The sequence below is a fragment of the Diadema setosum genome, chromosome 7 (genome assembly GCF_964275005.1).
Source record: "Diadema setosum chromosome 7, eeDiaSeto1, whole genome shotgun sequence".
Taxonomy (NCBI): domain Eukaryota; kingdom Metazoa; phylum Echinodermata; class Echinoidea; order Diadematoida; family Diadematidae; genus Diadema; species Diadema setosum.
The window spans coordinates 12,369,556-12,382,363 of record NC_092691.1 but is presented as its reverse complement, the minus strand read 5'-3'; the positions used below and the strand labels follow the sequence as shown (position 1 = coordinate 12,382,363).

Sequence of the window (12,808 nt, the reverse complement as noted above, 5' to 3'; positions counted from 1 at the left end):
CATAGTATTATTTCACCGTACGGTACTTCTACGATTTTCAAGAGCCACATATCAAAAGCAGAGCCACTGCTCGTCTAGATCACATCCTGCGCCTTTCTTCCTGCGTCATACTATCATTGAATCTGGCTGCGGTTTTACTTAATCTGCTAGTTTCATGCATGCAGAGAATTGGTTTCTCGCACTACATGTTGCATCTTTGTCAGTTTCTTTTTTTTTTTCTTGCACAATTCCTCATGGCTATGGACAATACGTGAGGCTCACAGTTTGGTATCGCACGTGTTCACTGACGAGTACTCATTAAGGTACTTGCCTGCTTTCCTATAACCAGCGTTTCCGGTTGGCTTTTCATCTGCACTCTCCTCAGGCTCCACGCAGAAGGCAAAGACTCGCTTGAAATGCTTCTTGAAACTAGCTGTGGTGAATGCATATATAAAAGGGTTTACACACGAGTTTGCGTAGCTGAGGCTGAGAGCAAAGAACTGTATGCCTCCAATGGTGACGAGGTCCTGCGACCTGCCGAGGCTACTACTGAAATTGTTCCACATCAGCAGGCATTGTATGGGAAGCCAGCACACAGCGAAGAGCAGGACCACGATGAAAACCATGCGCGTAATCTTGCGTTTCTGGCGTATGGAGCGCTCGTGAGCGGCCGCGCTCTCCGTGCCAGCGCTCGACTTTCTCCAGACCATGAAAAGGATGTTGGCGTAACACGCGAGGATGATGATCAGCGGAAGGATGTACATGGAAATAAAGGAGAACAGATAGTAGTACTTTTCGTGGTGTCCTTGGGGTCCCATGGCCATCTTACAGATCTTGGTTTTTTGATCGAGAGTCTGGTATATTGCCACCGGTAGATGAACCGCGAAGGAAACTATGGAAGACCAACCAAACAAATTAGAAAGATTAAGGTCCGTTGCATAAATATATATATATATTAACTTCACAATAAATGGTAAATCTGCAATCAATGGTGACTACAATAACAACATCATTCCACAGCCAATCAAAGCCAAGAAATCCCTGATGGTTGCCACTGACTGTAGAGTTACCATTACTTGTAAAGTTACTATACAGGGCGTAGATAATAAGCAATTAACTTTAGGTAATTTATTTCTACCACAAAGCTGTGAAAATACAGTGTCCCGAAAAAAAAAAAAGTCTTACTGTAAATCGACTGGAGGTCAATATTCACAAGAAATATAGGCCTTCCCGAGGAGCAGTCAAAAGGGTTGCCAAATACACACACACACACACACACAAACAAACAAACAGACAACCAACAAACATCCAGTTTATACGAAGTCAGTTCTGAAAATGAGGTCATATTTTAATCCCTCACAAGAAAGAGAAAACTGTATTATTTTGAAAGATTTTGAAAGTATTGAAATATTAAACAACAACCGAGTCTAGCCAGCCGGTTTGTACTCTAAAGTACAGTAGAAGTAAACATCTACACTCGGTAACTGTTCTCTCATAATATCTTTAACTTTTTCTTGAACTGAATCTCAATTTTTACTACAAATCTGCAAGTGTCAGAAGGACGTAACGACGTGGAAATATGCTGTTCTTAGTGCATGTTTGTTGAGGGGTTTCTTAAAAAGAAATGAGGAAGAAATTTGGTGGTAGATGTCAAAGGCAATGCAGAAAGAAATCTTGTTTGGAATTGCAGAAAAGAAAAGAAATCTTGTTTTGAATTGGAGCCATTGGCCATTGCCCGGTTTGACCCCAGTGCAGTTCGGTTGTAGTGGTATAGGTTATCATTTCTTAAAATCAAAGATAATTATGCTTGGCATGTTTTAGCGCCTTACCTAACCAAATGGAGACGTTGATGATTACTGCTTTATTTGTCGTCCTCGTGGTTCGCGACTTGACGGCATGAACGATGAGGATGTACCGATCAACAGACATGGCAGTAAGAGTTACACAGGTTGCCTGGACAGTGACCTGGAAAGATACAAAGGTGGCAGGAGAAAAAAGAAAGAAAAAAGGTCACACTCCCTTCAAGCACATCATATGAATAATTAATAAGACACATAGAGTGGGAGGGGGAGGGGTGGTGGGAAGAAAGCCCCATTATTAACAATGCGAAATCTTTCAAATCTTGTGGATTCGCCGGCAGTCAGAAAGAAAAGGGCCTTTCGACGGAGAGCTCCGACGGAGGAGAAACCCGAGCCGAAATAAGAAGCCGCGCTGAAACGACAGGAAATGAAATGCACATAGAATTTCCGGACTGAGAGATGGACAAATAAAATCCGTGCATCGGCTGAGCCAGTATTTATTTGCCCAACTACCCAGCTAAATGAACATGCAGTGGCGTACAACCTACCACTTTTGCAACTTCTCGTGCGCGTGTTGCTTATGATATGTCGCAGTGTCTCACCTTTCAATACAAAGATTCAGTGACGTTGTCGAATTGATTAATATTTAACCGTTCTATAGACCTACTGACAAACTTTTCTCAGAACCTTTACCTTACCAAAATACAATGCAATTCATAGTTGTTGGGAAAATAGAAAAACGCTGGAGTTGCCATGAACAACTTTGGTTGTTGTTTTTTTTTGGCGAAAAAAAAAAACAAAAAAAAACAAACAAACAAAACAGTGCATAGTATTATAACAATCGAATATGTTATTACACCAATTATTACTTTTCTTCTTCTACGCTTCCCCAGTCTTGCATTACAATACGTATTGATATTGCTTGAAAAAAAATCAAATCTTCCTAGCTTGGAAGCGCAGAAACTGACTTCCATATACGTATCAAGTTTTATAGATATCATTTCCTGAGGCTCTAGTAAATATCGATTCTGGGCACTACTGTTTCTGGTAAGGGCAATCCGATAAAGTCTTATGACCATAGTCAGATAATTCGATTTTGAGTTCGTTTTTGAGATGCCAAACAACCTCTGGCAAGCTTTGTTATGAATTTGAATTATGTTATTGCATTGAACTTTGATATGCTGTAACGCATATAATGTCCGTCGTGATGTCTGACATCGTTAAGGGCTTGGTTTGCCTCGTACTAGCATTTTTTTCTTTGAATCTTTATCTAAAAATTCACAAACAAGTTTAACAGTTAAAATGAATTTGGTTTAAAAGCTACCTTTAAGCTTTGAAATTATAAAATTGAAAAATTGAAATTATATAAATTGGACCATCCTAATTCATTCAATAGGTTACTGAAATGAGAAAGAATTAGGAGGTGCAGTTCTATAGAAAAAGTTAGAAAGAGGATTTAAAGGTTATGGTCACTCAGGTGTGCTGTGCAGATTTATTCTACTCCACAGTGAAAGCACGAAAAAAAAAAAAAGGTTCAGAAAGAACTACGATGACTTCGGCTTTGTTTTAAGTCGCCAAGTTTCTACAGTTCGTAGAGAACAGATTACTCTCCTAGTTAAGACGAAATTAATTAATTAAAGTCAGTCTGTCAACCAAAATGACATGATTATTTTTGTCTATCAGCCTACTACAGAAAATCCCAATCTGGGCGGTGACCTGTGTTCTGTCAACTGAAAGAGGAATTAAAACAGATTCCTAATTCCTTCGGCAAAGCGAAAATGAATTTGAGATGCTCATCTAAAAATAAAGTACAGAGAGATTGTTAAAGAGAGGGGGGGGGGAGGAGAGAAGGGAATTGAGTGGGGTTGAGGGGAACAGGGGACGGTAGGATAGAGGCAGCTGCCTTCATGTCGTCTGAGCGAGTACCGTTACGTTGTCTTCGTGACGGGTGATATTGATTGAATCATTTCAGGCAGTATACTACCCTCGTCGCGTGCAACATACAGGAAGCAGGAAACCGTGGGCGCTGCGGCTTGCTGGCCTTACGGCAAGAAACTTTTTTTTTTTTTCAGTGATCATCAGATGGTCATTGCGATACACCTTTGGAATATGCGATAATTTTAGAGTAGGTAACATCATAATTGTCACGCACTGATACTGATTCTATAACGTGAATCAATGAAAACATGCAAGAAACAAGCAAAAAGTAACAACCAACTACCAAGCAACAACAAAAACAATTACAACAACAACAAGATATGATACACTTCCATTTTGATTTTGTAATTATTTTCTGTACTATTGTCATTCTATTTGTTAGGTTGAAAATGAAATCTGTGTCTCAGTATCTACGTTTGGTAAACGTTTGGTAAAGGAATTATTCTTTTCAACTGACTGCCAATTTGCCTACATTGACGTAAATAAGCACTGAATTGATCAGTGTTTTAGTAGTACCCATGATAGAAAATCATAGGCGTACATACTCGAGCAGGATTCGAACCTACGACCTCCTGATCACCGGACAGGCGTCATCTCCTCTAGACCACCGAGCTTTCGCCCGACAGCAAGTGTTCTAATCTTTATAGCATGCAGCGGGTACTGCGTAATTATTCAAATTCATAAAATACTTCCATCAAGGTGTACGCCCATGAGTTTCTATCATGGCTACTACTAAAACACTGATCAATTCAGTGCTTATTTACGTCGATGTAGGTAAATTGGCAATCAGTTACAATCAAAACACCTCGACGGAAGAATTTCATGAATTTGAAGGAATTATTCTGTTACGTCGTACAGTATTAAATATACGAGAGTGAATTGATGTGAATTGAGTAATGTGTAGTTTAATGTTTCCAGGTTAGCATGCCTGTACAGTGACGGGGCATTAAACTGCACAATACTTGAATATGAGACCGTTCTGAAGCAAATGATTTTCACACAACGATAGATATATGATGTACTCTTAAATGAATCCCACAAGAATTGGAACAATCATCCCCCAGCGTTCCCACTGATTCCCACTGATCAGTTACTAGCCATCCCCTTTAAAATATTGGTATTATCTAAAAAATATAATTGTTCTTGATTTTTCCATAAGCTATTGCATTATTTCTTATAGCTTGATGATACACGCGTAATAACCCAAGTCAAGTTTTCTCTGCAGAGTTAAATGTGTCAGTCATGAAAAGAAATTTGATTAAAAAGAGTAATAATGATAATTATGATATAAGTGATACTACTTATAATCTTTACGATGATCAATTGTTATCGGTATAGTGATTTTTCCTAGCAATGCTTTCGGTATTTTTCCTCACCTTTATTAGTATCATCGTTCTGCCTGCAAACAGCTGGCATTTCTGCGAGCAGACATACGAGTAATTCAACGCGTACAGAGTTTAGCATCATCTGTTAAAATGATGAACGCTGGCAAACTAACGAGAAAATCGACCAGCATTTGAGGGGCTTTCCTTTCGTCAGACTTCGTCACAGAACGCGGCAAAAATCACACCGACACACACTATACATGGTAATACAAGACGTCGCATTGGCATCACAACCATATACCATTTCGCCGACAGAGTACGCGAATCTAACACAGAAATTGAACTACCGGTGCATGTGATCTATCCGTGCTATATAGGGACATCAATATTTTAGATTTGATCATTCGCCACCGATCCTCGTACTTCTTTCACCTGTGAAAGTAGAAGCTACGACCTTACAAAATGTCTCCCAGTAAGTCAATACAAGCCCTTAAAAAGAAGGGTATCAACAAGAGGAGAAGTAGAACAAGAGGATCACATAGAAAGACCAGGTCTGTCCTTACTCCCCATATCTGTGTGTCAGCTGCAAGAAAGTGTGCATCTTCGCAAAATATCGCAAGAGTGCAAACTTTGTTCAACTACAGTAACGAGAGACATTATTTTTTGTTGTTGGTATAACTGCAAATTTGTCCATTATGCTTTCGTGTAAATGCCCTTTGTGGATTCATGGGGGGGGGGGGGGGGGTTAGGTTCTCACTATTAATTTCCCCGCAATGAAATAGCAACACGTTAGACATGAAAATTCATCGGCCTAGAAATCTATCAAACTCCGTTTTTCCCGTTGGGTTAAACGTCTCTTAAGTAATAGTAATGACAATAATTACAATGATGATGATGGTCATGATGATAATAATGATGATGATAGCAATGATACTAATAATGATAATTGAAATAACAATGTGTGCCAGGGCGAATACCTACACCACTCTCATTTCGAATGGTATTTCAGAGAAACTAATGGCGTCAAGATTCCATTTTCTGACAGGGTTCCTTTTGTTCCAGGGTTGTGAATCATGATTTTTTTTTTTCTGCTGTCTGAGATGAGAACAAAAAAGTCGTCATTTTGCGAAGTATTTTTGAAAATTTCCCTGTTGATATTTGTTTTTTATTCTTAAGTGAAGAAAAGGTGACGTCAGTTTGGGCTTACTCACAAATTCATGAGGATATCCAAAATGTTATTCTTATTATCATCTCTAATTATGCACACGTCAAGACAGACGCGGTGACGTGTTTCAGTTCTAGGATTTCTTAAATCGTTCTTCCACGGAACCCGCAATTAGTGGAAATTATTCAAGTCTTCTTCAATGTGTGGACATAATGGAAAACGATGCTTCTTCCTCCCTTTCCTTATGTGTCTTCCGGCGTCCTCACAGCTATTCACCATTCACCAATTTAATCACGTATAAAGTCATGGGTCGTAACTTTGTTCTTATCCTAAGATCGTCTAAAGCTGGACATCTTGAGTTCTGATTAATTAAGTTGACATTCTGTTCGTCGTGTGCAACTCTGCATCCATGACACCTCCCACGACGTATATGTGCATTCTACACAAACTGACTAGATAATAAGTTCGCATCTGACTCTGATAGCCGAATGATTTTTCGTATAGATACTTTGAGAGATTTTTGCAGTGAATTCGAAACAAAAGAAAAAAGGATGGCCGAATGGCAAAGGTTGTAATGTTGAGCTTTTGAATGCTATTCTACTTTCCGCGGTTATACCTCTTGGATTTTGGCTTGTCAATTGTTTTTCACTTGTTTCAAACAGAATCTAATCTATTTCGTATTTTCATTTGATAATTCCGTAATACCCTTTTGCCGCACTTTCACCTCTTGGCCAAATCAAGCTCAATCATCAGGAAGATAACCATCATTTAATGCTGAGAGTTATGATGTTGGTTTATTTTTGAAAGAAAAAGTATTCCACGTAACTGCAGTTTTCAATTTAAATTTCAAGTTCAGTCATTTTCATATTGGTATGGAATGTCATAAAAGCATTACAATGTTATTATACAAAAAAAAAAAAAACACGGACGAAGTAGGTGAAAAGAGTCACTTGAATGGAAAACTGTTAAGATATGAAAATTAGCGTAAATTAGTGTAAAGGCCTGTTTACAGTACAGTCAAATCTGCCCCGGCGGCTATTGAGCACCCGCACCCCCCTCCAACTCCGAGAATAATCCCCTTGTAAGACCCTGAGCATAGCGGTCACCTGTGTACCGGGACCAGCGCCCACCAGTTACGTTTGCGGCAGTAGATTTTACCCTGCATAAGGCGACCACTGACCATACGAAGCTGCAGGAGAGCCGTTAATTCAGAATGTTTTATATGCGTTGCAGCATGGCGAACAGTTCAATGATTGCCATCGCTGTATTCATCGGCCATTCAGGCATAGTAGTCTTGTTTGCTGTATGCACGCTTGCGTGCGATATAACGCGATCAATTACGGCATCGTTCAGAGCATGAAACAGGGGCATAGGTGTAACATCTGCACAAAGTAAAAAAGATGCATACAATGGTGTACATGTACCTGTGTGCGATACATACGAGATGTCGATCACCTGTTTATAGCGGTCACCCGTCTATAAACGGCCTCTCTTTTCGTTTCACTTGAGTAGTCGCTTTAGCTGTAGAAAGGTTTGACTGAATGAAGAGATCGTGAGTATGATCTTGCAAATTAAGAGAAATAGAATGGGGCTTCAGAAAAATTTTAAGCTTGTTATTACAGTGCCTGTTGACAGAATGAAATCACGAGTAAGGAAAAATGGAGCACTAACATATGTTTAGAACAAGCAATTGAGGAAAAAAAAAATATCACTAAAAACAGTAACTGATGTTTCTACAGGAAATGAGGCTCAGAGAAGCCACATGATGCAGCATAAAGTAATGCATTACTGACAAGCGAAGACATTGAAGGAAACAACAACCGAGATAAGGCAATTCAAATGGGAATGGGCGCTGTTTGCTTTAATGTGTCAGGGTGGCATATAATGCATAACTTAGAAGGTGGGATAGTGAGAAATTTATCCGACACGTAAACATGACACGCAAGAAGAATGCAGCGCAGAAGCCGCTATCCAGCAGGGGCCCCCGAACCAATTAGTGCGGTAAGCATGGTAAGCATGTGGGCTACGTGAGAAATTATATGACGAATTACTAGCTATTCCTGCAATATTTGTATCTGGAGATGTTGTTTCTCTTTTTTTTTATTGTAGCACACTTCTCCTTTTTTTTCTATCTGTGACAAGTTTTAAGAACCGCAGTTCCGACTTTACGAAGCAGGAACATTTCTAAATCTTAATGAATCAAACTTCATCCGGTTAATTACAGGTAATCAGAGACGTCTACAAATAGAGCCTTCCCCAGCGGAGTAGGAAGAAAAACAGATTAACGGAATATTTCATCGCAGTTCCGTCGTAACATAATGTCATTTTGTATGATAGTGATTCCTTATGCTTCTCGAGTCATCAATGTTATTCAATCACTGCAGGGATACGCGGCAAACCTGATTGGGTTATCTCTCTGAAAGCAACTCAAATAGGCATTTTCACGGATGATGGATTGAATAAAAAAAAAAGGAAAACAAAAACGAACTGGAATAAAATCGTGGGAAGACGGCAACAAAAAAGAGATAAGAAGACATCTCAAAGGAGCGATGCAGTGTACATGCATGCTGAGCTGTGTTGATTCATGATACCCTCAACATCACTGTTGTTGCGTGTTTCCGTGTTACTAATGTCATTAACAAAAGTCATTGAAGGGAAACAAGCAAGTTATACTCATCTAGGGGATGATGCATTCCAACGTCTTTTATTAATCGTATTAGTGATGATGATGTCATTGAAAGAATTTTGGTTTAGATTTTTTTTTGATGGGCATATCCAAATATGATTAGGAGAAAAAAAGTAGAACAAATTTGTCATGAAAAATATAAGACGCATATTTAGATTTTCATCTGAGCACATTATGTAATGATCAGGGTATTATCCTCAGCGCAATTCAACATACATTTGCACTGCATAGTTCCTTTAAATGAATACTTGATGCCATTGGCTAAGACTGATCAGGTATTATCTTAACCCAAATCTTAAGCATAACAATATCAATATCAATAGAGACCTAATTACTTTATCTATTTACACTGTACTGAATCATCTTCGACATCATTTCGGACTGTGACATTGTTACGGTTATTTTGGCTCTCCAACTTTACATTCAATCATGCTAGGTTAAACTATATTATGCTCATCCTCATAATGATATTCATATGCTATTATCTATCTATCTATCTATCTATCTGTCTATCTATTTATATATGTATGTATATATGTATGTATGTATGTATGTATGTATGTATGCATGTATGTATGTATGTATGTATCTATCTGTCTATCTATCTATCTATCTGTCTATCTATCTATCTATCTATCTATCTGTCTGTCTATCTATCTATCTATCTATCTGTCTATCTATCTATCTATCTATCTATCTATCTATCTATCTATCTATCTATCTATCTATCTATCTATCTATCTATCTATCTATCTATATCTATCCGTCCATCTATCTGTCTATCTGCATAACCGTTCATTAAATCATACATATTTTGACTCAAGGCGGCGATAAACGAAATTTATTTTGGTCTTTATGCTGTGTGATGGAAGTTTCGAATAATCTGCAGGATTTAATAATCGGATTACTTCGGGGATATTGCTTGTTGCAAAGCGGAGTAAAAGAGTGAAGCTGCGTTTATCTCGGGGCAGGTGGTTTAACGCCCGTCGCGGTTTTTTTTCTTCCCTGTATGCTAAAACTGTCTCATTAACTTCATTGTTTACCCCCCAATGTTAATCGGTGATGATGTGGTCGATGGTCTTAAAGGTCATGCTTGTTATACTGTCTCTCTCTTCATTTCAATTCACGACGAAAGGCGCAGCTAACATTTTTAAAGAAGTCCCCTCTTCTTCACGGCCATTTCCTCCTCTCAATATCAGTCTCCGGCTGAAAAGGTCACCATGACTCGCCAGGATCGGGCGCAAAGGGAAAAGGGAAGAGGGAGGGGGGAGCAATAAGTTTGTCCTCGGTCAGTGCTCTATGGACTCTGCTCCTGCTCCCCTTCACTCTCTAATGGCCACCCCTCTTCTCCTCTCCCCTCTCCCCTCCCCCTCTCCCGTATTCTCTGCTCGTTCGCCGGGTCAAACCTCCCTCCAGCGCGGCCGGGAGATGGCGTGACGCGTTTCCTGCAATTCGCCGACGCGTCTCCTATTAACAAGCACCTCGCTCGCTGCCTGCTCGCCCAGTGGATTTGCTGTGATAGGCATGGAGGGAGCCTTCGAGCTGCAACTAAATCACTGAAAAAAAAAATGTCCTGCGAGGCAGATGGGACACTCATAAGCCCTAATAACAGATGACACTAGTCATCAGCCCGCTCATGAATAAAATGGTATGATATGCCGTAAATATGGAATGATTCTGAGAAGAACAAAGTTAAACTGACATGATGAGATATTACATGACTGGAAAAAACGAGGCCGAAAGGGACGAAGAAAACAAGAAGAATGAGTCAAAATTTGAGGCAAAGAAGATGAAGGAAATATTACGAGACAAAATCAGGAAGGAGAAATGGGGGATTGATGACGGCCTCCATCGTCCTCCCACCCTTCCCCCGATAAGGCAAAGAATAAGAATAACAAACAACTAGTATTACTTAGTATTCGGGAACGTACCCAACACTCCCCAGCAGCTACTACTGCAACGCACTCAGCAAAAAAAAAATAATAATAATAATAATTATCCGCGCCAAAGGATGTACGAGAATACATTCATACAGTTCTGTCGGTTGAAATTTCGCGATTCGAACTGAGCCACAGCACAAACTCGCTCTTTGTCTTTTCAGGCAACACCACCCCGTAGCGATACTCTTTCATGTGTGAATTCTTTCATGATAGACTTTCATAACGTACAATTGGAGCGATAACGATGATTATAACAACAACAACAATAGCGACGACGACGACGACAACAACAACAATAACATACTCGATCAGCTACTAGATCTTGGATGGACCTCTTGGCTCATGTGATGTCTTCTCTATGGGAGAGTGACTAAACCTGTTAACCACCCGCCTATAAAAGAGATTATGGTGGTACAGTGTAATGGCCATGATAATGTTCATCACTATCTTACACAAAACTGGAAATGCTTAATGTACATACGGTTATTACATTGACCAGTTGATAAGTAGAAAACATCCAAACCCGGCGGGCCGGTCGTCAATTTGTTGGAACATACCCAGGGTAGGGTTTGACTCAGAAGAGTCAAAGAGATAACAGACATTCAATAGATATAGTTAAACAGAGATATTGGTTCTTATGATGGCACCAAGGTCTCAAATTTGATGTTTCAAAAACAAACAAACAAACAAACAAACAAACAAACAAACAAACAAACAAATCAGATAAATATCAATCTAATAGAGTATAATGTCTTCACACAGGTGGGGAAGTTTCAGGTAATTAGACAATATTATGAGAAAAAAAAAACCAGGTAAAATGACCTTGGCACCAATATCAACCAATGGAAGTTTCAGGGCACACAGACGGAACGATTCCTCATGCCCAAATACGCACACGCAATACTCTCAAATATCATCAAGTCATTTGAATCTATTTGAAGCCCTTTACTCTCACCGCCCCGAAAATATAATCACTCACGCAATGTTTATTCGTTTGTTAGTAGCGGAAACTGTCAATACAGTTCATCGAGAAAGAATATCGAAGGTTTGTGAACATCGAAGTTATTTACTTGTCATCATACAACTGCAGCAGTATTGATCTCTCAAGATTCAAAGGTAAGAGGGAGTAGACCTACAGAATTTGTCATATTTCACCGATGAAAAGGATATATAACGTGCAGGGTAGAAAATGAGAAGGAATCCAGGCAGTATAACACAATCATCGCCTGTGGTGTACACAATGTCAACGACTCCGTACGCACTTTTCTCGGTCACGTGACCATGACGTAAAAAAAAAACAGATTATACTTTCATTTTTTTTTTTTTTTGTACACGTTGACACTATTCATGCAACTTTTATATCATGAAGAGATCAGACGCCTTCATTGTATAGAGGATGTGGCAGTACGCATATCTGACTGATGCATTAAACAGAGGAAATAAGAGGCCTACGAATAATTGATTGGTGAAATGACTGAAAATTACGAGCACTAATGCATTATTTAGTACAGTATTAGGGGATCGATTCATAGGTTATTAAAATTGACTCTGTGGATGACTCGTTCATAAGCGGCTATGAAATCTATTTAGCTTTATCAAGTCTATTGTGATGATAAACATTGTAAATACGACTTACACTGTAGTTGAAGCATTTACCATTCTGTTGCTAGTAATACTTTTCTTGTATACCAGCGTTGTACCTCGAATGGAGAGAGTTAGGAGAGAAAGGAGCGTGAAAAATAACGAAGAACCCTATCACATTACATATGCTGAGGTGATGCAATACCTCATCACCAGTGAGGCCAGCTGCTCCTGCTTGCTAAAGGGGAAAGAGTCGAATCATCATCACTGTGGGTTTTTTTTTCTTTTTTTTTTTCTCTTCCGTCCACACAAGTCGACTATTAAAGGGATTGTACAGTACTGGTTGAGGTGAGGATTCAGGTTTATAAAATTTTTCATTTGTGAGATAATGAGAA

At 39.2% G+C, this 12,808-nt stretch overlaps 1 protein-coding gene across 1 annotated transcript in view; it reads right to left on the bottom strand.

Annotated features, from left to right (window-relative positions):
* Positions 1-257: 257 nt before the first annotated feature.
* LOC140231030 (G-protein coupled receptor 54-like) overlaps positions 258-12,808 on the bottom strand; it is a 96,085-nt gene continuing 83,534 nt past the window's right edge. Inside the window, exons 2-3 of the mRNA XM_072311183.1 lie at positions 1,809-1,944; positions 258-871 (exon numbers count right to left, since the gene is read on the bottom strand). Of these exons, the coding sequence (XP_072167284.1) occupies positions 258-871; positions 1,809-1,944 (750 nt within the window). The remainder of the gene's footprint in view (positions 872-1,808; positions 1,945-12,808) is intronic.